The sequence below is a fragment of the Eptesicus fuscus genome, chromosome 5 (genome assembly GCF_027574615.1).
Source record: "Eptesicus fuscus isolate TK198812 chromosome 5, DD_ASM_mEF_20220401, whole genome shotgun sequence".
NCBI classification, from domain to species: domain Eukaryota; kingdom Metazoa; phylum Chordata; class Mammalia; order Chiroptera; family Vespertilionidae; genus Eptesicus; species Eptesicus fuscus.
In genome coordinates this window covers 25,271,226-25,298,222 of record NC_072477.1, presented here as the reverse complement: position 1 = coordinate 25,298,222, position 26,997 = coordinate 25,271,226, and the positions used below count along the sequence as shown (strand labels likewise).

Sequence of the window (26,997 nt, the reverse complement as noted above, 5' to 3'; positions counted from 1 at the left end):
CCCATCCACTTTGCTTTTCTCCGCTTTGGATTTCTCACAAAATTGTGGGATTTGCCTAGATGACTTTGAGAGTTCCTTTCTTCTCAGGTGCTCTTTATTTCTAGATGTAAGACATGCAGAGGTCCTAAAATAAAAGCTGCAATACCTTCTTCATTTGAGTTAATAATATAATGAAGAACTGGATAGCAGGCTTTAGTTACTAAGTTAAGATCTATAGTCACTGGAGAAGGACAGAAGGGACAGTTGTGACAGCAACTATCAGGGTGCTAACATCATCTTGAAGTAGCTCTTCCAACCACCCATAGGATTCCTTCTTGAGTGACTAATACTTCATCTCCTCTTTCAGTAACTGATCCTGCAGAATTGGCCAAAATCTATCAAGTGCAGATAGGACGGTGAACTGTCTCCAGTTTTGTCTTGGTGAGGGATCACTTACCTTCCATGAGTTTGGCAAAAGGTTCTGGGCATGTAGAAGGGATGGGGAGGGCGAGTTTGTTCATGGCCACTCCATAAGCGACTGCCAAGCCATCGATCCCTCGGAAGGGCACCTCACCAGTCAGTAGCTCCCAAAGCAGCACCCCATAGCTAGGGAGAAGAAGAGTTGATAACTACAGGTGCAGCTGCACTGAAATAGTTCATTCATGCGTGCTTGCTGAGCATGCCACATGCTCTCCAGCATGTAGGGAGACTAACAAAATGGACGTCGTAACGTAATATGAAAGGGGGACCATAAGGCCTTCTGGCAGAAAGCAAAAACTCTGGAGTCAGGCACACTTGGTTTCAAAGTCTGCTCCTCAAATTCCTCACCTATAAAGGGCAATAACACTAGCAGTCTCTCAAGACTCATGACATTAACTGAGCTCCTCTAGTGTTCAAATCAGTGCTCAAGGGCCACAGCTATTTTGTTGTTGTTATTGTTAGTGTAATAAACTGGGAGAAGGGGCAGCCTCCCCCAAATACATTTCTTTCTGTTTTAAAAAAATTTCGGCTTTAGTCACAAATATATTTTAGCTTTGGAAACACAGAAAGCTGACCACTCCAAACAGATTTTTCTCCCTAAAATCTTTAAAAAGGTTTCTTTAATGCCCACTAGGTTGAATAGATTCCTGCCCCCATCAGTGTGAGTCCTTAATGGACACCGCTGAGTAATTCAAAGGAGACGTTTCGCCAGGGTGGCCTGCACCACCGGAGCATAGCAGATCACCAGCTGTGAGGACGTCAGAGCTCCCTCCCTACCTTGCAAGTCGACATAAAGAATTTCTTTTCACAGGTCCTAGGAGCCAGAGAATGAGGAGTACAGAGCTCAGAGGAATAACTATTCTACAAGTTCACAATCAGAACTAGACAAAATATGGAGTCCTGACTCATTCCAGGAATGAGTCAGGACAAGGAAATGTAAGGCCATGAACGGTTAGAACAGTGGCTCTTTTCATATTTTCAACACAAACCTCAAATTTTAAAATATTCATCAGCAGTTTACAAACAACAAAAAGTCATATTAATTAAATTTAAAAAAAAAGAAAGAACCCAGTATCTATTTTTATCGTGGTACCTGGCATGTGCAGGGTGCTATGCCATTTACAAACACCATCTTGAATCCCTACAACAAACCTGCAAGGTAAATTTCATCGTCATTTTGCAGATGAGGAAAGCAAGCTCTAGATAGGTTGAGCAGCATATATTAAGGGCATACATGAAGTAAGTCATGGTGGACCCTGAACCACCTTTCCATGCTTTCTCTCTAGAATGCCCTTCTACCATTTCTCTGCCTGGTAAACTCTAATCGTCTTTCAAGATCCGATTCAAATGCACCACCATTTAGTCATTCATTTTAAACATCTATTAAATATTTATTATGCATCAAGCTCAATGCCACACACTAGGATACAGGATAAAAGATACAGATCTTGCCCTGGCTGGTGTGGCTCAGTTGGTTACAGTGTCGTCCCATACGCTGAAAGGTCTTGGGTTTGATTCCCGGTCAGGGCACCTACTCAGGTTGCAGGTTCAGATCCCCAGTTAGGGTGAGTATGGGAGGCAAATGGGTCAATGTTTCTTCTCTCTCCCTCTCCCTTCAATAAAAACATATCCTTGGGTGAAGATAAATAAATAAATAAAAGATACAGATCTTATTCACAAAGAGATTAGTGAGAGGAACAGAAAGAACATCAATTAGAATATGGAGAAATGAGTCACAACAGAGATACTAAGAGAGCACAAGGGAGGGCCACCCAAACCAGACCAGGGTGGGATGGGAGATTGCTAAACCTGGAGCTTAACCTTGAATGCTGAGTGAAGGAAGAGTGAGTGCTCCAGAGACAGGGATCAGCACGTACAAGCACATGAACTTGTCTTTAAAGAAGCCCAAGTGGTCTGGCATGGCCCCAAAGAGCAACAATGTGCCAACCCATGAGCCAGGGCAGCCAGGGGGTCCCTACAGATGGACCCTCAGAGTGGTCTGGCCAGTCTCCTTAGAGAATGGCTTTACCCCGGTGACCCCTCCAAACACTTGATGTATCTTGACAGGAAAAAGCCTGTAGACAGTTCCAAGAGTCTTGTCTGGACAAGGTGTTGGATTTTAGACTGAGGCTGATGGGAACAACTGGACACGTTAGGAAGCCTTGCCTAACAACTCCAGGTGTTACGCAGCCTTGTTTGGGCTGCCACATATTGTAGTTGTTTGTTCACCAGCCTATGGGCTCCTAGAGGGCAGGGATAGTAGTGTTTAATCTGCATTCTCAGGGCCTGGCTACATAGTAGGCACTCATTTAGTGAGTGAGTTGGTGGAGGGGTGTGGGAGTGAGTGCCTGGTGAGATGGTCCTGCAGGGTGCACTGGGTACCCTTGAGTAAGCCCAGAATACCACCAAGAATTGCTCTATTATACTTCCTACCAGACCTTTAATGTGACCACCCAGACAGAGCTCATGCTGGGCAGCTTTTACCAAGTGAACTCTCAGCACTGCTGATTAGATTCCTAGGTTAGAGTGACTTTCCTCTTGCTTGCCCTTGGCATTACTGCCCACCTCCACCCTGAGGAAGGAACACCCACGGTCCCAAAGAACCCCTTTCTCCCATCCAGGCAAAGACAAATGGGGTCTGAACCCTAACCACCTGGAAAGACAGTCGAGTTTCAAAGATCCAAACATGCATCCTCTTTTGTGTCCTAGCATCCCCCGGGTGATGGCTCTCACGCAGAGCCCTAGGTGACCTATGGAGAAGTCTCAGGCCACCTGGAAAAGGGAGGAGCCAGGCACCTCTCGGCTTAACAAGAGCAGCTCTGCTCAAACCTGGCTGGCTTCTTTGGGCATCAGCATTCCATTCCATTTGAAGGGCTCTACAACTAAGTGAAATGGGAGGACTACTCCCCCCAAGAAAGATTGAGACAGACTTCAGTCAAATGCCTGCTTTACCACTTACCAGCCATGTGACCTTGGAAAAGCAAGTTCATGTCTCCAGACCTGTTCCCTCATCTGTACAAAGACAGCCTCCCCTACACCTCACAGAGCAGAGAATAACAACTGCTCCTCATCCAGAAATCACCATCTGTGGCTAGCAAACATCTGTGCTGCCCTTGGAGAGGACCTGAAGTGAGAGTGGCTGGTGGGAGCTGGGCAGAGCCCACCGTGTGTAGAGAGAGCCTTGTTGAAGGACACCAGCCTTTTGGAAGAAGACTTTCCGGGGATGACTCAACCAGTCCAAGTTATCCTCTGCCAATGTTCCTGCTTATTTTTGTAACAGAAGGTGGGTGATATAAATGAAGTCTTGGTGTTCCTTTCACAGGAATAGAGTCCAAGAAAGAAATTGGAGATATACACGTTAGTTGGGTCTGAGCCCCAGGGAGAGGTGGGCAGAAGCCCACTGATTTACCTCAAGTTTAGCCTAATTTGTTGCACTCCTGGGATTGAAAGGAAAGGTCAAGAGATCCTTCAAGACCATTTACAAGCAGCCTGGAAGTACCCACTAAAACACTGCCTGGGAGCCCCTCGCCCACAGAGAACCGCCAGCTCCCACAGCGCTGCCCTCAGGGAACTCAGCCGGTGCCATTCATTAGCCACCTCCAGAGGTGAGGTAACCTTCCCCTGTAGGGTATGGTCAAAGGTGGGGGAGGGGTGTTTTATTTTTTTCAACTTGAAGAAAAGCATCTGAGTGGTAGCAACCCTTCCCAACCAAAGGCACAGCAATTCTGCACCTGAACTGGACCAAGGACTGTTTTTCTTCTTAACCTGTGTTATCTCTAAATTAGAGATAACCTGTTTATTAGGGATAACTGTCAACTCAGGGGTCCATGCCCTAAAACAGTGATGGTGAACCTATGACACGCATGTCAGCACTGACACGCGTAGCCATTTCTGATGACACGCGGCCGCTGAGGCGGCCTCATGCCGAGGATGAAACATTTGCTGCTCCTGAGGATGAAACATTTGCGAAATAATGTTTTGTCCTCAAAGTGACACACTATCCGAGTTATGCTCAGTTTTTTGGCGAAGTTTGACACACCAAGCTCAAAAGGTTGCCCATCACTGCCCTAAAAGGAGAGGTGCCGCCTGAATGGGCTCTTGCACTTGGTAATCAGCTGTGACCCTACATTCAGGAACCTCACTGACTTGTTTACTAATCTTTGGCAAAAACAACTGAACTTACAATATGTGAAAACACTTTGTAAATGGTGAAGTAGCATACAATTCTTCTTGTGGTTAGCTGGATCCTCATTCAAAATGATGACATATCTACTAACGTATTTATGTAACATATACATTGATATTTTTATTGGCAAAAAATATTTATTGATATGCTCATGCAATATTATATTTAAAAAGTAGCTTAAAAACATAATAATCCCATTTTAAGGGCTGGGTGGATGAGCATGTAAACAGGAATGAGTATACCAAAATATTAATATAGGTTATCTTTAGAAGTAAGTTGTGGGTGATTTTCTTTTTCTTTTTTCTTTGTTTATCCATATTTTCTACTTTTTTTTCCTATAGTGAACCCATTTTACTACTGTAACTTTAGAAACTTACAATGATCAATAAAATGCCTCCATTTCACCCCACACATGAGATAAACGATGCACAGCATTCAGTATAGAGCCTGGCCTGTAAGCATTCGTAGGCGGTAAATACTGCTACCAGTGTATGTGTGCTGTATGAATAGCAATGGGCACATGTTTTCTTCTGGTAAAGATGCAAGATCATTTAGAGCCACTTAGATGAGCAGGCTTGAGGAGAAAGAGATAAAAGGCTCATTTAATGGGTTCAATAGATTGTGTCCTAGAAAGAAATACTGAAGCATGGAAGAAGCTAAGGAAGCTAGAAAGAAACAGGGTGAATTATGTTTTCAAACCACATTCATCAGCCACGCTGAGTCAGGAGGCTTGAGCCCTGGGAGCGATCCTAATCCCGAGACCCACTGGCAGAGCAGACCATGAGACAAATTCCAAGACACCTCAGCCAAAGTGCAGTTGATTTGAAGTTTACCTCCAAGCTACTCCCTTCAGGTAGTAGAATCACATCATCAGATGCCTCTCACCAGAGGCTCCTCAAGCCTGCTTTCAGGATGTGTGGTTTCAGGGCAAGACCTGGAGGGTAGTCTTGGAACGAGGACACTTGGGGTAAAAGCTGGAAGGTTCTGCCTTGTTCCTTCCGTGATGGACAGAGCGCTGCAATGGCCTTGCCCTTCCTTGCCTGGATTTCTATCACTATGAGAAGATCTGACATTAGGTATCTGGGTTTGCCCTTCCCACTAAGAATGTACCTGGTATCCAGAGGCAACTCTGCCCACATCATTGCAGCAACAGAAATCCTGGGAATGTGTGACAATTAATCCTGAATGGTTTCAGGGCCAGGCTGGGAAAAGAGGCTAGCAGGAATATATAGAAAGTAGAAAACAATTATGCTACTGAGAAGTCATGTTGTCCCATGAAGAAAGTTAAGACGAAGTTGAGTGTGGCAAGTGGTTGATTATTCCCCGGAATCCATTCTCTCCTTCTTCCATAATAAGAGCTTTAGCTGGGCACATGGTTGTCCAGCCTACATTTGTCTGTCTGTCTCCCTTGGAGCCAGGTGTGCATACATAACCTAGAGCAGGCAATAGGGGTGTGCACAGAGGAGATGTGCACTTCTTCTGGGTCATCTCCAAATTAAAGACAAACTGCTGGCCATGGATAAGCTCTCGTTCCCCTTCTCTGCAGATTGTAATGCAGAAGCAACAGTCAACTCAGATGGAACCATTCAGACAGCACTGAGAGACCCGAAAGAACCTGGGTTCCTAAACCATCTCACAGGGCACAACTGCCCCACCAGCCTGGTCTAACCGGACTACTCCTTAAAAGAAATACATGTCTAGCAGCACAATTTACAATAGCTAAGATTTGGAAACAGCCTAAGTGCCCATCAGCAGATGAGTGGAATAAAAAACTATGGTACATTTACACAATGGAATACTCCACTGCTGTAAAAAAGAAGGAATTCTTACCATTTGCAACAGCATGGATGGACCTGGAGAGCATTATGCTAATCGAAATAAGCCAGTCAGAGAAAGATAAATATCTTGGCGGTTCCTCAAAAAGTTAAACATAGAATTACCACGTGACTCAGCAATTTCGCTCCTCAGTATATACCCAAGAGAACTGATAACATATGTTCACACAAACACTTGTACACAGATGTCCACAGCAGCACTGAGCCAAGAAGTGGAAACAACCCAAATGTCCATCAGCTGATGAATAATGGATACACAAATTGTGGTATATCCATAAATGGAATATTATTCAGCTATAAAAGGAATGAAGTTCTGACGCATGCTAACACATGGATACACCTTGAAAACATTATGCTAAATGAAAGACGCCAGTCACAAAAGACCATACATTATATGGTCCCATTTGTATGACATGTCCAGAATAGCCCCCTAGAGACAGAAAGTAAGTTCGTGGTTGCCGGGGCAGATTAGAAAATGACTGCTAATGGGTATCAGGTTTCTTTTTTGGGTAATAAAAATATTCTGAAAATAGATAGTGGTTACAGTAGGTTGAATGGTGGCCCTAAAAAGTTATGTCCATGTCTTCATACCCAGAAGCCTTATTGGGAACAGAATCTCCCCTAGAGTCTCTGGAGGGGGTGTGGCCCTACTGACACGAATTGTACACTTCTGGTCCCCAAGCTATAAATTTCTATGGTTTTAAGCCACCAGGTTTGTGGTAATTCGTTATAGCAATCCTAGGAAACTAATAACAACGGTGACTGGTATCAAACTTTGTAAATTTACTAAAAACCACTGTCATGCTTTTTAAAGGGTAAATGTGGATATCTCAATAACGCTGTTATTAAAAATACACACACATACATACAAACACATAAGCTCACTTTACAATACATCAGGAAGCAACGACTTCACAGACTGAGGTACAACGATAACCTATAGTCCTTTCTTTTGCGTACCAAGGTGATGCTACAGTCTCACGGCCACGGGCTGCATGCTCTGCAGATGCTCATCCTCCCATCAGTGGGGACAAGAGTTTTAGACCCATATGTTCACACAAAAACTTGTATTCCTCTTAAAAGGAATACAAAAGTGACCCCGTGGGCTGATATTTATTAGGCAGATGGCTGGTCCAATCTGTGACTATGCATTTCTGGGCACATGCTTGGACCTGTCTTTTCCTACTCCTATATCCACATCAACAGATGGACTAAAAAGGTTAAGCGGATAACTGCAAAGGATAACATCCAGCCGCCAAGAAAAAAGAGACAGCACAGTGAATACTTATGGTCCCAGGAGCTTATAGTGAGGACGAGTCCAGCAGTAAGAGCCACTGTTGCTAAGCAAGCCAGGGTGACCCTGGTGAAGGTCTCCAGGAGTGACTGAGTGCCCTCACCCCCCTACAGTACACACTGCCCCTGATCTTCCCTAGGGAGCAATCACCGACAGAGAGGGGCCTGCACAGATGTGCACTTGCCACAGCACTGGAGGGACTTCTGGCAGATGAAGGCATTGGAAACTGTCCCCTGGCAACTCGGGAATTAGTGTAGATTGCTCTGAAGGGGTCACTTAGACCTACTTGGGGTTCCTGGGAGTCTATGCAACCTCAATTCTCCAAGTCCCTAAGCGTGTGTGCAGCCAAAACAGACCTGAGGGACAGTGACCCCACACCCCTGCACCTTACCTCCACACATCGCTGCCTTTGGAAAACATGGAGGCACGAATGACTTCGGGGGCCATCCAAGCATATGTCCCTGCCGCGCTCATCTTGGTGGTTCGGTGCCATTCCCGAGCCAGGCCGAAGTCGGTGATCTTCAGAATCTTGTTGCTGAGGTCTCCATTCTCCACCTTCTGGAGGATCAGTACTGGGTAAGGAAAGGAATACAAAGAAACCAGAGAGTCTGCATTAGTCACAGGGAAACCACAAATACAGAGCCCTCCTGGACCCACTGTCCTCTCCTGTGCAGGCTCCATCATGCAGCTACCACAGACTGACTGATGGTCGGAGCCGTCACTCTAAACACCTACGAGGCACCATTTTTATGCCAAGTCTTTTATCAGCATTATCTCCAAACCACACAAAGCCTTATGAGGTGGGTACTACTGCCATCTCTGTTTCACAGAGGGAACTGAGGTGAGGAAACAACTTTGGCACCATTAAATTTTCCAGGGCCACTCACCAAATAAGCTAGGACTGAAACCCAGGCAGCCTGACTCCAGAGCCTTCTCTCTTAATCTTATAACATACGGCCCACTCACCCCCTAAGGAAGGAGCTGAGGTCACAGCTGGCCCCTCTGAGGAGGGGATACTTGGGCTTTCTGTTGGCCAGAGCACGGCTGGGCTATAACCTAAACTTCATGGTATATGAACAATATCTAAATGACGCTATCATTGAAAATACCCACACACACACACACACACACACACACGTACAAACGCATAAGCTCACTTTACAACACATCAGGAAGCAACGGCTTCACAGACTGAGGTACAACGATAACCTAGCATCCTTTCTCAGCCCACAAGGAATGGAGGTGCATGTTGGATCTCCAAGGTTTCAGTATCTGGGTAGTTTCCATGAACCAATTCAAGGTACTTTACTTAAGCTCTTAAGAAAACACATTTTGGAACACAGAGATTTCCCCTAGTTCCAGGAACTCACCCCCTACCCATTGTGAACTGGCTGACAGGGTCAGAGGGCACACACACGTTCACACCCATGATGTTCTCTATGAACATGGCCAGGAAGGAAGAACTGGTGGCTGAACTGGTTCTACGGGGCCGTCTCCCAAGCTCTAACGCCAAAGCATCGCGGTGTGGGAGCCATCCCGGCGTTCCTCGGACAGCAGCTGAGGCAGCCACCTCAGCACAGGACGGTTTCAGCGATAAGTGTGCCCTTGTGGGAGCCAATCTCCCCAAAAGGACAACAACGCTAATTGACTGCAGTGCTGTAAGCTAAGCCAAGGCACTCTGCGGAGGGGGCAGCGAGTGAATGCCTTGGATCTGTGGAGGGCAAGCCTCCATTTTCACAAGTGGGATGGTTCCGCAGGCCCGGGGCAAACACAACCGCTCGGGGGCCAGACACTGACCACGTGGAATTCCGAGTTCTGAACACAGGATTCCAGGGAAGGAGGAAGGCTTCTCCACCACTCGGGCGGGGAGGTGTTAGGGCGAGGGCCTTAGGCAGGTCCTGCAGTCACACAACTGCACTTTTCCTGCCGTGTCCCCCACCCCCAGCAAATGTCCAATTGTTACCACAGGGAAAGGATGGGGGCCAAAGGTCTCCAAGTCCTATGTGGTTCTCAGAAAATCATCAGTAAAGAGGGATTACAAGCAGCCATGGAGCTGGAGGCACAAAAGAAAACAGTGCCAGCCACTCCCTAAACCTAATGGACTAAGTCTCCTTCCTCCACAACCTCTCCCCTGATAGCCCTCCCCACTCCCTGCTTCCAGGAGCCTGAAAGGGTCCAGGCCTCTGAGTGCTTGGGCAGATAAAAAACAGAAAACAAAAACAAAACAAAAAAACCTTTCGTCAAGTCATCTACTAAAAACCTTTCCAGCCCTAACTGGTTTGGCTCAGTGGATAAAGCATCGGCCTGCAGACTCAAGGATCCCAGGTTCAATTCCAGTCAAGGACATGTACCTTGGTTGCGGGCACATACCCAGTAGAGGGTGTGCAGGAGGCAGCTGATTGATGTTTCTCTCTCATCGATGTTTCTAACTCTCTATCCCTCTCCCTTCCTCTCTGTAAAAAAAACAATAAAATGTATTTAAAAAAATCTTTACAGGTTCTTCTGTGCCCCACACACACACTCTTTCTCTCTCTCTCCTTCTCTCTCTCTCCTTGAACAGAGATAGCAGACAAACGTGCACTCTGGTTGCTGACACTAAAGAAAGTGACAGTAAAGAAGCCCACCGAACCTCCATAGAAGGGCCACCAGCTGCTGGTTGTTTCTCCGGAGCCGTCCTTAAACCAAAGGTTCAGAGAGACCCCCCCCTCCCCTTTTTCATAGGCAACAGGATTTAGTCCTTTTACCCCAAATCTCCAGGTGGCTGGCCCAAGGCACAGCGGGGAGGAGGATAAGAGTTTCATGGTATATGCCCAGCCAGTGTGGCTCAGTGGTTGAACGTCAACCTATGAACCAGGAGGCCAAGGTTCGATTCCTGGTCAGGGCATATGCCAAGGTTGCAGGCTCGATCCCCAATTGGGGGTGTGCAGGAGGCAGCCGATCAATGATTCTTTCTCATGATTGATGTTTCTATCTCCCCCTCTCCTTTCTTATCTGAAATCAATAAAAATATTTTTTTAAAAAAGTGTTTCACAGTACACATGCACATGGAACCAGCTAAACTTCCTCATACTCTATGCTGGAAGGGGAAGCAGAGAAGTTTAGATTCTGTTACAGGAAAAGGATTTTTAGCCACTGAATGGCATACTGAAGATGATTTTTAAAACAGACTAGTCCAGTGATGGTGAACCTATGACACGCATGTCAGCACTGACACGCGTAGCCATTTCTGATGACACGCGGCCGCATGCCGAGGATGAAACATTGCTGCTCCTGAGGATGAAATATTTGCAACTAGAGTCTTAGAGTTAGTTTTTTCCTCAAAGTGACACACTACCCGAGTTATGCTCAGTTTTTTGGCGAAGTTTGACACACCAAGCTCAAAAGGTTGCCCATCACTGGCCTAGTCCGTCAGTTGATTTAAGAGGGATGGCAGAATGATGGAGATGGGGCAAGAATCAGCCCAGAGATAGACGGTCTGAATCTGAACCTCAAACATTTATCCCAACAGGTTGGGCCCTGAAGGCATCTAAGTTAGAAATCCCTGGCGAGGTGTCCTGCCCTCAGCCACAAGGAGAAGTGTAATTAGAAGCCAGCTAGTAAACCAGGCAGATGGTTACAGGCAAGGATTCTCAACAGTGTCCTGACATACTGGTATCAACAAGTATCTATTACTAGTAATAATTATGGTTACAGAGTTTGTAAAAGCTTTACCTTTTTCTGTAGTTTTAAAAAAATTGAAATGAAATTCACATAACATAAAATTAAAAACATTTAATGTGAACAATTCAGTAGTACTTAGTACATTCACAATGTTGTAAAACCACCACGTCTACCTAGTTGCAAAATATTTTCATCACTCTTCCAAGGAAACCCCATACTTATTAAAAAATTGTTTCCCATTCTCCCCTCCTCCTAGCCCCTGGCAACCACCAATCTGCTTTCTATCTCTGTGGATTTACCTATTCTGGATACTTCACATAAATGGAATCCGATAATATGTGGCACATATGGTTACTGCACTTAGCATGTTTTCAAGGTTCATCCACATTACGGCCTGTGTCAGTGCTTCATTCCTTTTATGGCCGAATAATATTCCATTGTATGGATATACCACAATGGAATATTATCCACCTGTCCATTAATAGGCATTTGGGTTGTTTCCATCTTTTGATGATTGTGAATAGTGCTATGAACATGTGTGTACATATATTCTTTTGAGTACCTCTTTTTAATACTTTGGGGTATATACGTAGGGGTAGAATTACTAGATTATATATAACTAGAGGCCCAGTGTACAAAATTCTGCACTGGGGGGGTCCCTCAGCCCGGATTGCAAGAGGGCACAGGCCAGGCCGAGGGACCCCACCAGTGCACGATCTGGGCTGGGGAGGCACACAGGAGGTTGGCCAGCCAGGGAGGGACCGCAGGAGGGGTCCAGGGCATATCCGGCCCATCTCGCTCAGTCCCAATTGGCTGGACCCCAGTAGCAAGCTAACCTACCAGTCAGAGCGTCTTCCCCCTGCTGGTCAGTGCATGTCACAGCAACTGGTCGACCAGTTGACTGTCTGCCCCCTGGTGGTCAGTGCACATCATAGCGAGCAGTTGAGCAGCCTTAGCATATCATTAGCATACTAGAGGCCTGTTGCACGAAGATTCCTTCCCCTGGCTGCCTTCACCAGTTTTCCTCCGGCACCCGGGACCCAGGCCTTCGCTCTGGCCGCCACCTTCCATCTTCACTCTGGCTGAAGCCTTCACTCCGGCAGGAGCCTTCAGTGTTCGCTCCGGCTGGAGCCTTCAGTCTTCTCCACTCCGGCTGGAGCGCCGCTCCTGTAGCTCCCTCTGCACCCCCACCCTTCCCCTCATAGCAGGCGTCCTGCCCCGCCCGGCTGCTCCGCGCCTGCATATGCAAATTAACCTGCCATCTTTGTTGGGATAATTTGCATACTCACTGATTGGCTGGTGGCATCGTGGAGGTATGGTCAATTTGCATATTTCTCTTTTATTAGTGTAGATTACGCTTTGATTGGTTGAATGGCCAACTGGATGACTGGACACTTAGCATATTAGGCTTTTATTATATAGGATTCTATGTTAAACTTTTTGAGGAGTACCTGTGCATCATTCACAGACTCCCCACTGCCCCATCCTATTGTTGCTGGTGCTGGGGCATCTTCCCAATGTTACCTATCCCTGGGGAACTAAGGAGAGCCAAGTGTATAACAAGGAGGATAACAACACTGGGGAAAGAGGACCACCTCAGCCAGGTTCACTAGTGACTAACACGTCCAGCTGGTGCTGGTGGGGTACACAGGAAAGATAAGCTTGTCTTTCTTATCTTTCAAGGGCCTCCCAAAAGCTGCACGGAAAGATACATGACAAAACTGAACATCTGACAGAGGCAGTAAATCATCAAACAGACTGTCAAATTACAGCAGGAAGGTTAGGGAGAGGTGGGAGAGATAAGAGATCAACCAAAGGACTTGTATGCATGCATATAAGCATAACCAATGGACACAAGACACTGGGAGGTGAGGGCATGTATGGGAGTGGGGTGGGGGTGGGGGTGGGGGGCAATGGGAAGATATGTACACATGTAATTCTATCTAATAAAAGAGTAATATACAAAAAAAAAAAAAAAAAAACTGAACATCAGGTCAGGACAAAGTGTGCACTAATAAGGGCTCAGGTTTTGCTACAGTCTCTAAGATAATCATGGTTTTCCAAACCTCAGTAACTCAAGAGCATTACCTATATACCATTTACTTAATATTTTTTTTTATTTTTTTTAATTGATTTCAGAGAGGAAGGGAGAGGGAGAGAGAGATAGCACCTAGCAACAATAGGATGGAGCAGTGGGGAGTCTGTGAATGATGCACGCTCCCTACTGGAGATAGAGCCCGCAACCCAGCATGTGCCCTTGACCGGAATCGAACCCAGGACCCTTCAGTCCGCAAGCCAAGGCTCTCTATTCACTGAGCCAAACCAGCTAGAGCTTAATATTTTTCTTTAATCACTTAAAGAAGAAATTTTATATCATAACAAATGGAAAAATATTCTAAATATTAGGTACAAAGAAATAAAATGAAAATAAATTATTAGTTTCACTAGATACTGCTACTGGTCAAAGTTCTGAGCCTAAGGCCTGTTTCTTGGTTAGAAAGAAAAGATTAGACACATTAGAGAGGAATAAAGGCCAACTAGCACTAGAATGAATGAATATTGAGCGGTTGAATGACTTTCTATGGGAGTCAACAGTATTTAATACAGACCATCTAAAAGGGCCTCAAGGCCATCCTCTGCTAGGATATCAGGGGGAGAAATGAGGCGGGCAGGATGGGGGCAAAGGCTTTGTGCGATGATCTCCTATCATTTAGCTGCAGGCCAGGCCCCCAAAACTCAGCAAAACTGAGGAGACTCCCCCATATGTCTGAATGGCAAATAATGACTTATCATTTTGAGATTTCTTATTTATTTTTCACCTGCATTAGCACAAGGGGCTCAGATTTGCTAAATGCTCACCTTGGCACCAAGGCTCCCATCCCCATTTGGTTCAAATGATTCCCCATCACCTCTCCTAGATTAAGCTATTGGTCTAACTCTGTTTAGAGTTATGTTTTGCTTGGTTTAGTCTTTATTATCTTAAGTTTATTGTCAAATATGTATACATATAGGAGAATGTATATAAAACATGTATTATGGTTTAAAAAAAATAAGATGAAAACTGATTCATTCTCTTAGAAGTTCCATGTGACCCTTTCTGTCACAACCCCTTCCCTCTCCCCAGATGTCACACAATCTTCTGTTATTCATTCCTTTACTTCTCTTTGTAATATTACATCCTATGTCTGTATCCCTAAATAAGATATTGTTTCGTTTTGAAAAAAGTGAGACAAGCACAAGTGTAGCTTTGTGTATTAGATTCCTAGGGCCACCATAAGAAATTAACACAAAATTGGTCACTTAAAACAAAGAAACTTATTCTCTCTCGGTCTGGAGGCTAGACTTCCAGTCCAAAATCAAAGTGTGGACAGGGCCATGCTCCCTCCAAGGCTCCAGGGAAGATCCCTCCTTGTCTCTTCTAGCTTGTGGTAGCTGCCAGCAATTCTTGGCGTCCCTTGGCTTAGGGTGGCATAACTCCAATCTCCTCATGTGGCCCTCTACCCTCTGTGCGTCTGACTGTGTCTTCACATGGCATTCTCATCTCTGGGTGTCCATGTCCAAATGTCCCTCTTCTTATAAAGACACCAGTCATTGGATTAGGGCCATCCTCGCCCAGCATGACCTCATCTTCACTTGATTGCGTCTACAAAGACCCTGTTTCCTAAAAAGGTCACATTCCCAGGATAGGCCACCAACATATCTTGTTTAGGGGGACACAATTCTACCCGCAATACTGTACAACAGTAAGAATACTGCTTTTGTTAGAGGACGCCTCCCAGAAGGTAATTAGCTAAACAGAGAGTTTGGTTGTGGTCCCAGAGAATTGCCAAGAGCCCTTTCTGGGAAAGCTGATAAGCAAGATCATAACTGAGTCCCAACAATATTGGGTAGGTGGCCACAGCGGGGACATCTGGCAGTGCGGTCATGGGGGAAGGTGCAGATACTGGCCATCCCTGGGGACTAGGGTTGCAGGAGTGAGCTCCTCTGATTTTCTGTTTCTGAATTCACTGGGGCCTGCCTCTGGTTCTCAGGATCAGAGAAAGAAGACACTGTCTCTCTGGTCAGCAGAGCAAGGAGAGGGGAGCAGGAGCTTACTCAGCACATGAGCAAGACCGCCAAGTGCAGATAGGAATCCGGACCAGGCTCCCCTCAGGCTAAAGTGATGGAACACGGGGAGTAGGTAAGTAGGTAACGACAGCCCCTTGCCCCACTGTCCATCCTCTATGTCAAGTGCACGACCGTTCTCCTGGGATCGCCCTTCCCAGTCCTCGGGGATTTCCCTGCGCCTCTCTCCTGTGCCTTACACCCCACTTTCTCCTTTGGCTGGTTTCTCCTCTTGCTTTGGTGGTGTGTGTTCTCCTTAGAAAGAGCAAAGTACTTTTTTTTGTTAGAAAATTATCGGTTCCATGCCCATACTTAGTATAACAATGACTGGAGACTTTCCTTCATAAATCTGAAGGCAGCATGCATTATATTCTTGCTTCTAGCACTGCTGTTAAGAAGCTCCCAGCCATGTTGCTTCCCGATGCTCTCTGTATGCCATGTATCTTTTTCTTCCCGGAAATTGTTAGTCTCTTCTTAACCCCCCTCCCCACCCCACCTCCGTGTTCTGAAATCTCAGAGGGTGGGAATCTAGTGAATACTTTCAAATCTGAACACTCATGTCCTTCAGTTATAGGGAATTTTCTTGAAGTATTTTACTGTTAATTTCCTCCCGTACTTAATTTCCTCTTTCTCTACAACCTCTAGCAGATAGCGGGCTTTTTAGGCTGCTCCTCTAATTTCCTTATCTTTCTCTTCTACTTTTTCCAGCTTTCTTTCTTTTTCCTCTTCTTTTTTCTGAGGCATCGTCACTTTATCCTCTAACCCTTCCATTGGATTTGTCATTTCCCTATCATGGTTCTAATTTCTAAGAGAGCTTTTTGGTTCATTGAATTTTTTAAAAATTGAGTGGCAAGCACAAACGTAGCTGTTTAATATGGGCCCAATATCTTTTCTTTTACCTGCGTGTATTACTGATGGCTCTTTTTAATTTCTCTGTTTTCTCCCAATGTTGTCTGTTCCAGCTACTTTTCCTCCTTGTGCTTTGGTCTCTAATGTACTTTTGTTCAGAGTTGTAGTAATCCTTAGCTGTCTGTTCATGATTAAGAACCGAATTGTGCTTAGATATTAAAGGTACATACTGAAATAGTTACCAAATTTTTTTTTCAGGATTCCCCTCAAAATAATCAAGGGTGGGGAATGAGTGGGATGACAGAAGATATAAGATTACCCACGAGTTGATCATTGCTAAAACTGTTTGAGTACATGGGAGTTCATATGTCATTCCCCTTATTTATGTAAATGTTGTCCATAATAATAAGGGCGGGGAGAGTTTCAAAACTGGGTAGAACCTCTGAACACACAGGAGGAATCCGTCAACTTTGAACTTCATTGTAGGGAGGTCCAGGTGAGTCTCGACAAGAATATCTCTTGAGCTGGTCAGCTCCCAGAGGGCAGTACTATTCCAAACTGCTAGGAAAACAAAGGTCTGGCTGACAGTGAGCTGGGAATCAAGTCATGAGGAGGGAGAGGTGGTCTCAGAATGTAGGCTTCTGTACAGAAACAGTGACTTCACCTTCCGCCTTTTAAAAAAATTTTTTTTTAATATATTTTTATGGATTTCAGAGAGGAAGGGAGAGGGAGAGAGAGAAACATCAATGATGAGAGTGAATCATTGATCGGCTGCCTCCTGCACACCCCTTACTGGGTGGGGATCGAGCCAGCAACCCGGGCATGTGCCCTGACGTCCTGGTTCATAGGTCGATACTCAACCACTTAGCCACACTGGCCGGCTCCTCTTTCCATCGTTTAGAATAAAATATCCACACTCTCCATATACTTAGTGTCCCCCAGTCCAGAAACTGCTTCAACCCTACCAAAAGGAAAGGCAGTCAGGTGGCTGAGTGGGGTGCAAAAGGAAGCGGTCCATGGACCCAAAAGCATTTCCTACAATGGCTACCCAATCTTTTTTATTTTAGCAACCTCTCCTCCCCCAATTCACCCCAGTTCCTGGGGTACTTTTAAGGAATCTGTGATACAAACAGATTGGTTCTTTGCTTTCCTGTCAGCTTAAAATTATCTCTCTCAAATGTGCTAAGTCAATTACCATTCATCCACCTGTTTCCCAGCTTCCAAAAGTTTATTGCTGTTATCTCCTCTCCTATTTGCCTTTCGAGTTCCTGTCGTTTCAGCTGGGTTTCAAGAGAGCACAAACAGCTGTAGAATTTGTATGTATTCAACCTGCCTCCTTAGCCTGGAGCCCGCCTTTGGTTGGTTGGTTTTCTTGGGTAGGGAGCAGGACCCGGGTACAGTCTGTATCCAGAGGTGCCCTGCAAGGGTTTCCCACTTTCCTTGGCTGGGTTCTTCCATCCCCCAATATGCAAATTCTGTACTCCTTCTTGTTCCTGCCAAAGCTCAGATCAGCCTCCAGATCCGTGTCACGGCATCCTCTCCCACCTCAATAAGAACAATTTCTGAGCTCCAGCAAGGAGGAAAGAAAAGAGCAACAGTGAAGACCCAGAATGTCTGGTTCTGGCTCTGCCACTGTGTGATCTCCACCGGGATCCCGCTCCCCCACCTCTGACCTTCTCTGTAATTCCCAGAAAGTAGTGTCAGTCTTTCCTGGGCCCAGCCAAGCTCCACCACCCATTTGAGCTGCAGAACAGCTCAACTCAAGGGCAAAGAGAAGTTAGGTAGAGGATCCTACCACAGAGAAAAGCTCCGTAGGCACAGCCAGGCATAGGAGCCTGAGTCAGCACTGGAGACGTCAGCTTCCTGCAGCTCGTCGTCTCCAGTAGAAGAAGAAAGACCTCAGGCTCCAGCCCCACAGGCCGGACTCCCCGTGGTGCTGACTCAGCAAGAGCCACATGGAAGAGCCTGACACATGGACCACTACCATGCAGTGAGGACACGGCCAGCAGGCATCCCCCAGCCTCTCTTGGCCCCTGGCCCTCAGCTCACTCTGTCCCTCCCTGCAAGGCCAAGAGAGGCCAGACTTGCTTACAGAGGCAAATGATTCACCACCTAGACTCCCCGACTCTCTGCCTCAGCAAAGGTGTGGTGCTGCCTGGAGACAGCAGGGAGATGCCAGCAGCCACCAAGGCCCCAGCCGGGTTCAGCAATGTCAGCAGAGCTGCGCCAAGTCCACCGGCACAGCCAGCGAGGCTGTGCCTCCCAACAAACACTTGGGCCCAGGCAGCTAGCAGGCCCTGTGGGAAGAACTACAGACGAGTAGAGAAAACTGGGTCTTTGAGGACTTGGGATCTACCTCCTCTTCCATAGAAGAGGAAAATACTGGATGAGTGCAATGCAGTCCTGGAAAAGCCAGAGAACACTCAGCACCGTGACCTTGTCCTGTGACCCGAGCTAGAGCAAAGCTGAATTACAATGGCCTCCCTTCCTATACCTGTAACCTGAAGAGGCGTATAGGTGCTCAATAAAGATCTGTCTTGAATGAATGAATGAGTGAATGAGTGAATGAGTGAATACATATCATCCCAAAGGTTTCTAATTGAATCAGCTAAGGCAGTGGTCCCCAGATACCTATCTGAGGGCTGGGTGAATCACCAAAGAAACTATAGCAATGATTCCTAACCTTTTAAAATAGGTCCTTTCATCCTTAAACGGAGTTATTATGATGGCAAATGTACTTTAGTGTGTGTCAATTAAGAAGAAAACAATAACCAGAGCTAATGTTTATGAGGGCCTTAATGTGTGCTGTGCACTGGACTAAGTGATTCACCCATAATCTTACTTCTCTCAACAATTCTGGAAAGCACTTTCAGATGTGGAGACTGGAGTTCAGAGAGGCTGGTCCACAAGTGGGAGGAGGACATAACCCAGGTCTGAATGAAATCACTGCCGGGGCCACCGGTCACCGTACCAAACTAAACGCCAATAAGAAAAGCACTTTTAAATGTATTGGTATTTTATGAACATAGCAGCACCTACACACATGTGAAAACAGGAATATGAATACTTGCATCTTCTATGAACATGTTTAGATTTGAAGACACCTTGCAGTAATCCCCTCCTCGGGGGTCTATAGCCCATCACTGGGCACCTCTGAGCTCAGTGCCTAGAAGCCCATCATGCAGAAAGCAGCAGGATACTGCCTCCAGGAAAGGACCTACCTGTCTACCCGCATCTCACATCCAAGCAGGTGTCACCAAGCCTCCAACTCCAGAGGAGTGGAGGGGAGAGAATCTCCAAGGAAGGGTTAAAACAGAAGGACAGAGTCAGCAAGTTCACGAGAAAGACAAAACAAGTTGAAAACACAGCAGGAATGAACTGCTACATTAGCAATCCTGGCAACATACTGTGGAAGGACTAGCGGGGATTAATGAGAGGAAGAGAGCCTGAAATGTGTGACCCAGACTGCTAGTCGCCCTTCAATGGTTATTCTCCCCTCCTCCCGGAGTAACAGAACCCTCAATTTCAAGATGGGCATCTGGCCACCTCTAACACCCATTACATGTCCCTTGCTCCTAGTACAGCCAGGTGACTAAGAGGTATCCTGTGGCTGCTTTCCGTAACCTGCCTTAAAAATACCAGCCCCAGGCCTTTAGCCCCGTTTCTTCGTCCCTTCCTACCTGGTGCTGCCTGGAACATGAACGTGATAGATGGAGGACTAGCTACCAGTTGGGACCATGAGGGTAAGATCAGGCCCAAAAGTTGGCATAGCTGTGAACGAGAAGTTTAGGGCTTATAGAACAGAGATGCCATGCCAACCATGGGCTGTTCTTGCCAGACGTTTATGTCCCAAAGAACCAGACTTCTTATTTCAGTCACAGAGACTCTGAGTGCCCGCTCCTGATAGCTAACGTATACAAAGTCCAATTCCACTCCTACAAAATCCCTTTATAGCCCTAGCTGGTGTGGCTCCGTGGGTTAAGCATCATCCCATGCACCAAAGGTCGCCAGCTCAATTCCGGGTCTGGGCTCGTGCCCAAGTTGGGGGCTTGATCCCAGTAGGGAGTGTGCAGGAGGCAAGTGATTGATGTTTCTATCTCATTGATGTTTCTCTCTCTCTCTCTCTCTCTCTCTCTCTCTCTCTCTCTCTCTCTTCTCTCTCTCTCTCCCTCTCCGTTCCTCTCTCTCTAAAATCAATAAAAACATATATATTTTTTAAAAAATCTCTTTACAGCAAAACAGCAACCCAAAATTGAAAATATAAACCAAAAGCAACATTCCAGCCAATAATGTCTCCACCCAATAGAGCCAAAGATTTGGATGGCCTCTCCAAGCTGTTATAAAATGAATCAACTTGAAACATGTTTCAACTGCATATTTTTAAAGTAGTATGTCATGTTTTATAATAAGTGTTGGCTTAAATATTTCAAAAACAAAAGGCCACATGTATGGAGGGCCTACAGGCAGTGTGCTAAGTACAGGGTGTTCAAATATAAATTAAACCTCCCCTCAAGAAGATCACTAGCTAGGAGGAAGGTTCAGGGAGTAAGAAAGGATAGAACAGGAGACCTTTGATTTTTGTTATAAACCCTGCGATATAACTTGATTTCTAGACTAAATTTTATACATGTGTGACTTTAAAAATACATATCAAAAAGATGTAGCAGGCAATTTAATAATATATGTGACTATGTTAAAGTAAAACATTGTATAAAAAAAGACATCGCTTGATCGTATTTCTTTTTGTTGAGAATACGCTGTCTGTCCATCTATCTATCTGTCATATAGAAAATACCTGAGAGGTAAATACCTATACCTAAATGCTAATAGCAGTTATCTCTGCTAACCAGGATTTGAGGTGACAATTTGTTATACTCATCTATATTGTTGAAATCATCTAAAATAAACGTGTATTTTTGTTAATATAAAAAACAGGTCCCCGTTTCCCCCCTGTTGACCTCTTTTAGCCCAAGCTCCTTCCACTATACCACACTGTCCCCTCTACTTGGGGTTCAAATGTTTAGCAATTACATCGCTACAAGACCTTGCACATCTCTATAATACATCTCTCCTATGCCACAGTGCCACATCTTCATGTTTTTTGTTGTCTTGGGATGGGCTCATATCATAGGTTAACTGGGCAAGCACCTCACCTAATCCTACACCCTGTATGGACAGAGCCGCCGCTGAGAATGGTTTCCTCAGAGCACTGTCAAGTTGGTGATGGCTACTTCTCACTGGCCAGGACAAGCAGGGATGGCTGTCTCGAACAAAAGGGAACTGAAGAGAAGCCACCAAAGCTCGGAGTAAAACCTAATTCTACCTGCTTTTTATAATTAAACTAGAGGCCCGATGCACGAAATTCATGCAAGAGTAGGCCTTCCTTCCCCCAGCTGCGGGCACCAGGGACCCGGGCTTCCCTCTGGCTGCTAGCACCTGGGCCTCCCTCTACAGGGTGATCATGGGGCGATAGCCGGGCCCCCGACCAATCACATCGCACCCGCCTTGGCTGGCCTGGCTCCAGTGGGTGTCATAGTGTGGTCCCAGATAGCCATCCGGATGGTCGTTCCACTGTTCAGCCGTTCGGTCTATTTGCATATTACGCTTTTATTATATAGGATAGGAGTGCTTTAGAAGTGAAGATTGTAAATATCTGAGAAGGTCAGACACTGAAACTAGGGTATCTCTGGCAAGGTGTGATGGACAAGAGCTTGCTGGTGGGCAGTGTCTCACCAGGTGTAATTTAGAGCAAATGTGTGCCATAAGCACCACGGCTGAGGGGTTGGGGAGAGAAAGTGTTTATGGACAGGCATGTAACCCTGCCACAATCTAGTCTGACACCATTGTAGGAGTTTTGAGTCATACATGCTAGACCCTGTAAACTCAATACCACCAATCATCTTTAAGTTACACCCCTCCAGGTGTTATATCTAGACCATCCGTAAGGTCAGTGGAGAGCTGAGAAGAGAAAACTGACATGTCCAAAAGTGTGAGGATAAAAACTAAGAACGCAGAGGAATCCTGGGATCTTGCAGTTCTGATATCACCATTAGACCTCCATCCTCAAGATAAGTATGTATTTGGTGCTGAGCATTAGCAGGTAGGCCCAATACAGATGCTCAGCAAAAACCAAAACGTAATGTTCTCAATCCAGGATCTCTACTGGGATTTAGGGAATCCTCTTCCATCATCCCTTCAGTCACCAGGCTGTAACAACTATGAACAGGCCTTGACTGGCTGGTCTCTAACTTTCCAGCCATCTCTAGGGCCCTGTTGCTTGGTCCAATGCCTAGCTCTCTATCCTTTTCACTGGGAATCTTCATTCCTTCCCACCCCTACCAAGTCACCATCCATGTCTCTTTGTCCTTTCCTATAATGTGTGCCCTACCCAGGGCTTCATCCCCAGACCAACAGAAAGGGCCTCCAGAGAGTGATAAGAAAGGCAAAGAATAAGTGTAAACTCCGAAACAGCCACAGTCGACTATGGGAGAAACATTACACACTGTTCATTCACTCAAGAAAGAATCATTGTCCAGCCCTAGCCGGTTTGGTTCAGTGGACAGAGCGTTGGCCTATGAACCGAAGGGTCCTGGGTTCAATTCTAGTCAAGGGCATGTACCCTGGTTGCAGGCTCCTCCCTGGCCCAGGCCCTGGTCAAGGTACATGCAGGAGGCAACCAATTGATGTGTTTCTCTCACATCGATATTTCTCTCTGTCTTTTCCTATCTCTTCCACTCTCTCTAAAAATCAATGGGAAAATATCCTTGGGTGAAGATTTTTAAAAAATCCTTATCCATATTCAAAAATGGAGGGGAAAGTTATTTTAGAAAGGAGCCTTCTCCTTGCTCCATCAGTAAGTCTCTGGGGTCAGTAAGTCCCCCCTACAAGACCAGGCTGGTGCTACTAAAAGTGGTCAGGGTACACGGGGTGGAGTTCTGAAGCACAAGGGTCAGGCCCTCACCAGAGAGTCACATGCCCCAGCAAGTCAATTCTTGAGATGCCAGTTTTGTCCTCGAACCACGAGACCACACCCTGACAAACTGCAGCAACCACCCTCCTCTCTGGGAAAGAGGCACCACCATGGTGGAAAGGGAGGTGGAGTTAGCTCAAGCCTCTGAAATACAACCAACATCCAGGATCAGACCTATAACCAGGAGAGAATCCAGGTTGTTACTCCAAGAGATCAAGAGTCCTCCTTGCGAATATTCCTGCCTGAGAATCTACTGACTTTGGACAATGAGAGATATCAACTGCTTTGGTTATTGGACAAGGTCAGCCATCACCTACATTCGCAAAAGGAAGAGAAAGAGAGAATAATAAAGAGTTGATTCTATAAAGAAAAATAGGATGGAACTTCCCCCATTTCACATCTCAACGCCCATTCATTCTGGCCATAAGTCAGCACCTATAACCATTACCATCACCACTGCAAGTACTTACGGAGCACTTACTATATGCCAGGCACTGCGCTAAGCATTTTACATGCACATCTCACTTTAAAACCTCATGAGATGGGTACTGTTGTCATCTCTGTTTACAGATGAAGATGCTGTGGCTGAGTGAAGTGAGGATACTCCTCAAAGTGACATAGCCAGTAAGTGGCGCAGCTGGGACTGGCTTCAAGCTCCCATGCTCTTAATGATGACCATATTCTACCCTACCTTACTTGACCACCTACTGTGGAGCACTCTGAAAGTAACAGATGTAGAGAGAAGGGAACGTCTCAGAAGGGGTCACAGAATACACAGCTGCTCTTAGAGTTGTAAAGAAGGGACAGGGCTTAGGCCAGGCACAGACTCAGGAGGAGGCCACTCTCTGTAGGGGGAATAAGGTTATTTCAGGCCAGAGGGAATAAAAACCCTGACACACCTAGCAAACAGTCCCTGGTAGCTGGAGCAGAACCTTCGTGAAGGGAAAGGGGAAAAGGTGGAGCTGGAGCAAATGGTTGGGGCAGGACTGGAAGACTACAGGCCACACGGAAGAGCTGGGAATCCTGGAGTCAATACATTTTGTTTGTTTTGTTATTTTTAAATCCTAAGTCAAGGACATGCTTAATGATTTTAGAGAGTAGGGAATGGGGAGGGAGGGAGAGAGAGAGAGAGAGAGAGAGAGAGAGAGAAACACCAATGTGAGTGAGAAATATCAATCAGTTGCTTCCCATACTCGCCCCGACCAGGGATCGAACCCGCTGCCTAGGTATGTTCCCTGACCGGAATCGAACCCACAACCTTTCAGTGCACAAGATAACACTCCAACCAACTGAGTCACTGCGTCAGGGCTCACAGGCAGTTTTTAAGCAAGGAAGTGGTATGATCAGATTTGTGTTTTAGCAAAACATCGTGGTTGCAGAGAGACTGACAGCAAGAACAAGCTGGCGGCAAGGACACAATCACCTATTACCATTATCCAGGGGAAGGTGGTAAAGAACAAACTAAGGTACCGGAGATGGGGACGCATGATCAAGTAATTAATTACATGTACAGGGAGCAGGAGTGGCCAATGAGCCCTAGGAAATCTCCTAGCTTCACATCACTTATTTTCTCCGGCTGGTCCCTGTATGCCACCAATCTTACGGGAAGGGAGGAGGAGGGTTCAGTGAGTACAGGGGCTTCTAGAGGTCCCATCCTCACCCTCCCACTCCCGCCTCTGCGCCAACATCCCCCCACCCACTCTTCCCTCCCAAAGGGGACCGAAGCTTCCCATCCCCCTCCACGTGCTCCACAACCACCTAGGCACACGGTTCCTCCGTTTCCAGTTGTAACCACCAACTCTCACGTTACTAACTGCTGCCGTCTGGACCATGTGCGGTCCCATAGTCCTGCTGTGCTGACACTATTTGCCAAAGCAGCTCAGTCCTGCATTCATCAGGAACAATGGACTGAGCTTCGCAATGTCAGCCAAGGGCATGCAATAGAGAGCTCAGGGAACAGCACAACCAAGCACGAGGCCAGCGGGGACGGAACTGAAACATGAGCCAGTGCGCAGACTGGCACCTGGGCCCGAAGCACAGCGTTCAGACGTGGTGGTTCGTTAACAGGACTGTGCCACTGTTCAAGAGTGGCCAGGGTTTCAGGCCACTCCCAACTCTGGCTGGCCATGGGGAACAAGGAAGGGCCAGATGCATTTGAGTGGAGCAGCCTTCATTAGGTGCCCACATCCGTGGCTGCGACATGATTCGACAGCATGAGGGTGGTTTTCTGCTGCCTTGTGGGGCTGGAGCCTAGAAGGGGGCACGGTAGGGAAATACAGTGTTTGACAGAGTAACAGCGGCTGGTCTCAGGCAGGCACAGCACAAGTCACCAGACTTTTTCAAGCTATTTTTCAATGACCCTTTTAACCAGCCCCAGCTTTCCACGGGGCCTTCACTTTCATCTCTACCCTGGATGCGATACCCCCTCTCCCATCTCTCTCATGCTGTGCATAAAGGTTTTCTTACAGACAAGCTTCTTGGTGATGAAAACAGAAAAATCAGTGCCATCTCCACGGCCAAGCCTCCCAGCATGCATCTGCAGGACACCTGCTCTCTCCAACATCCTAAAATATGACTATTTCAAAAGGTGTCAACGTGGGTACCCATGGCTACTGCCATCTTGTGCGGATTAAGCCCAGATAACACAGCGGGCACCCATCCCTGTGCTGGCCCAGACACAGATGTCACCAGCGGGGAACACAAAGGCAGGGCAGAGCTTTTGTGCAGCCAGTTTCCTGATGAAAGAACATTTCCTCAAACACCTGTTTGCCCTGAATATCCCCCACCTTACCGGCTCAGACGGACTGAGCAGAGATGCCAGGTCTCTGTCGTGCCTTGCAAGCACGCAGCAAACCAGCTGGATAAAAATAATAAAAACAGGGGTGGCACATCAGACCTCTGGCGATGCTGTCAACAAAAAGCCGTGCTTCTTTCTTGGCATGTGGGCATGGGGTGCTGCTGGAGCACGGGCTCTCAGGACCTCGAGCCCCAAGCCTGACCACCAGAGCTCCCTGAGCAGGCAGGGCAGGTGGCCTTTTCCTAAGGGCACAGCATCTCCTGTCTTCTGTGCTTTTCTGCAATGTGACTGGACACTCCTCCCACTGAGAGGCGGGTCTCCGCCCCCTCTGCTTGAGTCTGAGTGGGCCCGGACTCGCTTTGCCGACTAGAATGCAGGGGAGGCGACACTGCCTGACCTCTAGGCCAGATCAGAAAACATGCTGCAGTGTCTGCCCTGTTCGCTTGTGCTTGAAGCCTTGAGCCACCACGTGAGAAGGCCAAGAGCCCTGAGACAGCGGCGCCCATCGAGGGGTTAGAGGTGGGCACCCCCGTCGGCAGTCCCAGCCTTCCAGTCCTCCCAGCCCAGGCATCAGAGGTGTGTGTGAACGAGCCTTTCCGAGGATTCCTGCCTCCATCTCTGGCCTCACCCCGAGCCTTCAACTCTTCCCAGCTGAGGCCCCGGAAGCTGAGGAGCAAGAACGAGCCACCCCTGCTAAGCCCTTTCCAAATTCCTGACCCAAAGTCTCCGTGAGATCATGAAACGGTTCTCGTTCCGAAGCAACAGTAACGGAAACCGTTGGTGACTCATTTGTCGGTCGATGCTCACATCTGCGGCTACCAGAGAAGCAAACAGTATTTTTTT

The 26,997-nt window shown here is 46.7% G+C and overlaps 1 protein-coding gene across 2 annotated transcripts in view; it reads right to left on the bottom strand.

Moving 5' to 3' along the window:
- Nucleotides 1-26,997, bottom strand: part of MAP3K9 (mitogen-activated protein kinase kinase kinase 9) — a 69,992-nt gene that overhangs the window by 16,987 nt on the left and 26,008 nt on the right. For both annotated transcript variants that reach the window (XM_054715466.1, XM_008138889.3), the window contains exons 3-4: nucleotides 8,166-8,346; nucleotides 437-585 (exon numbers count right to left, since the gene is read on the bottom strand). In XM_054715466.1, the coding sequence (XP_054571441.1) occupies nucleotides 437-585; nucleotides 8,166-8,346 (330 nt within the window). The remainder of the gene's footprint in view (nucleotides 1-436; nucleotides 586-8,165; nucleotides 8,347-26,997) is intronic.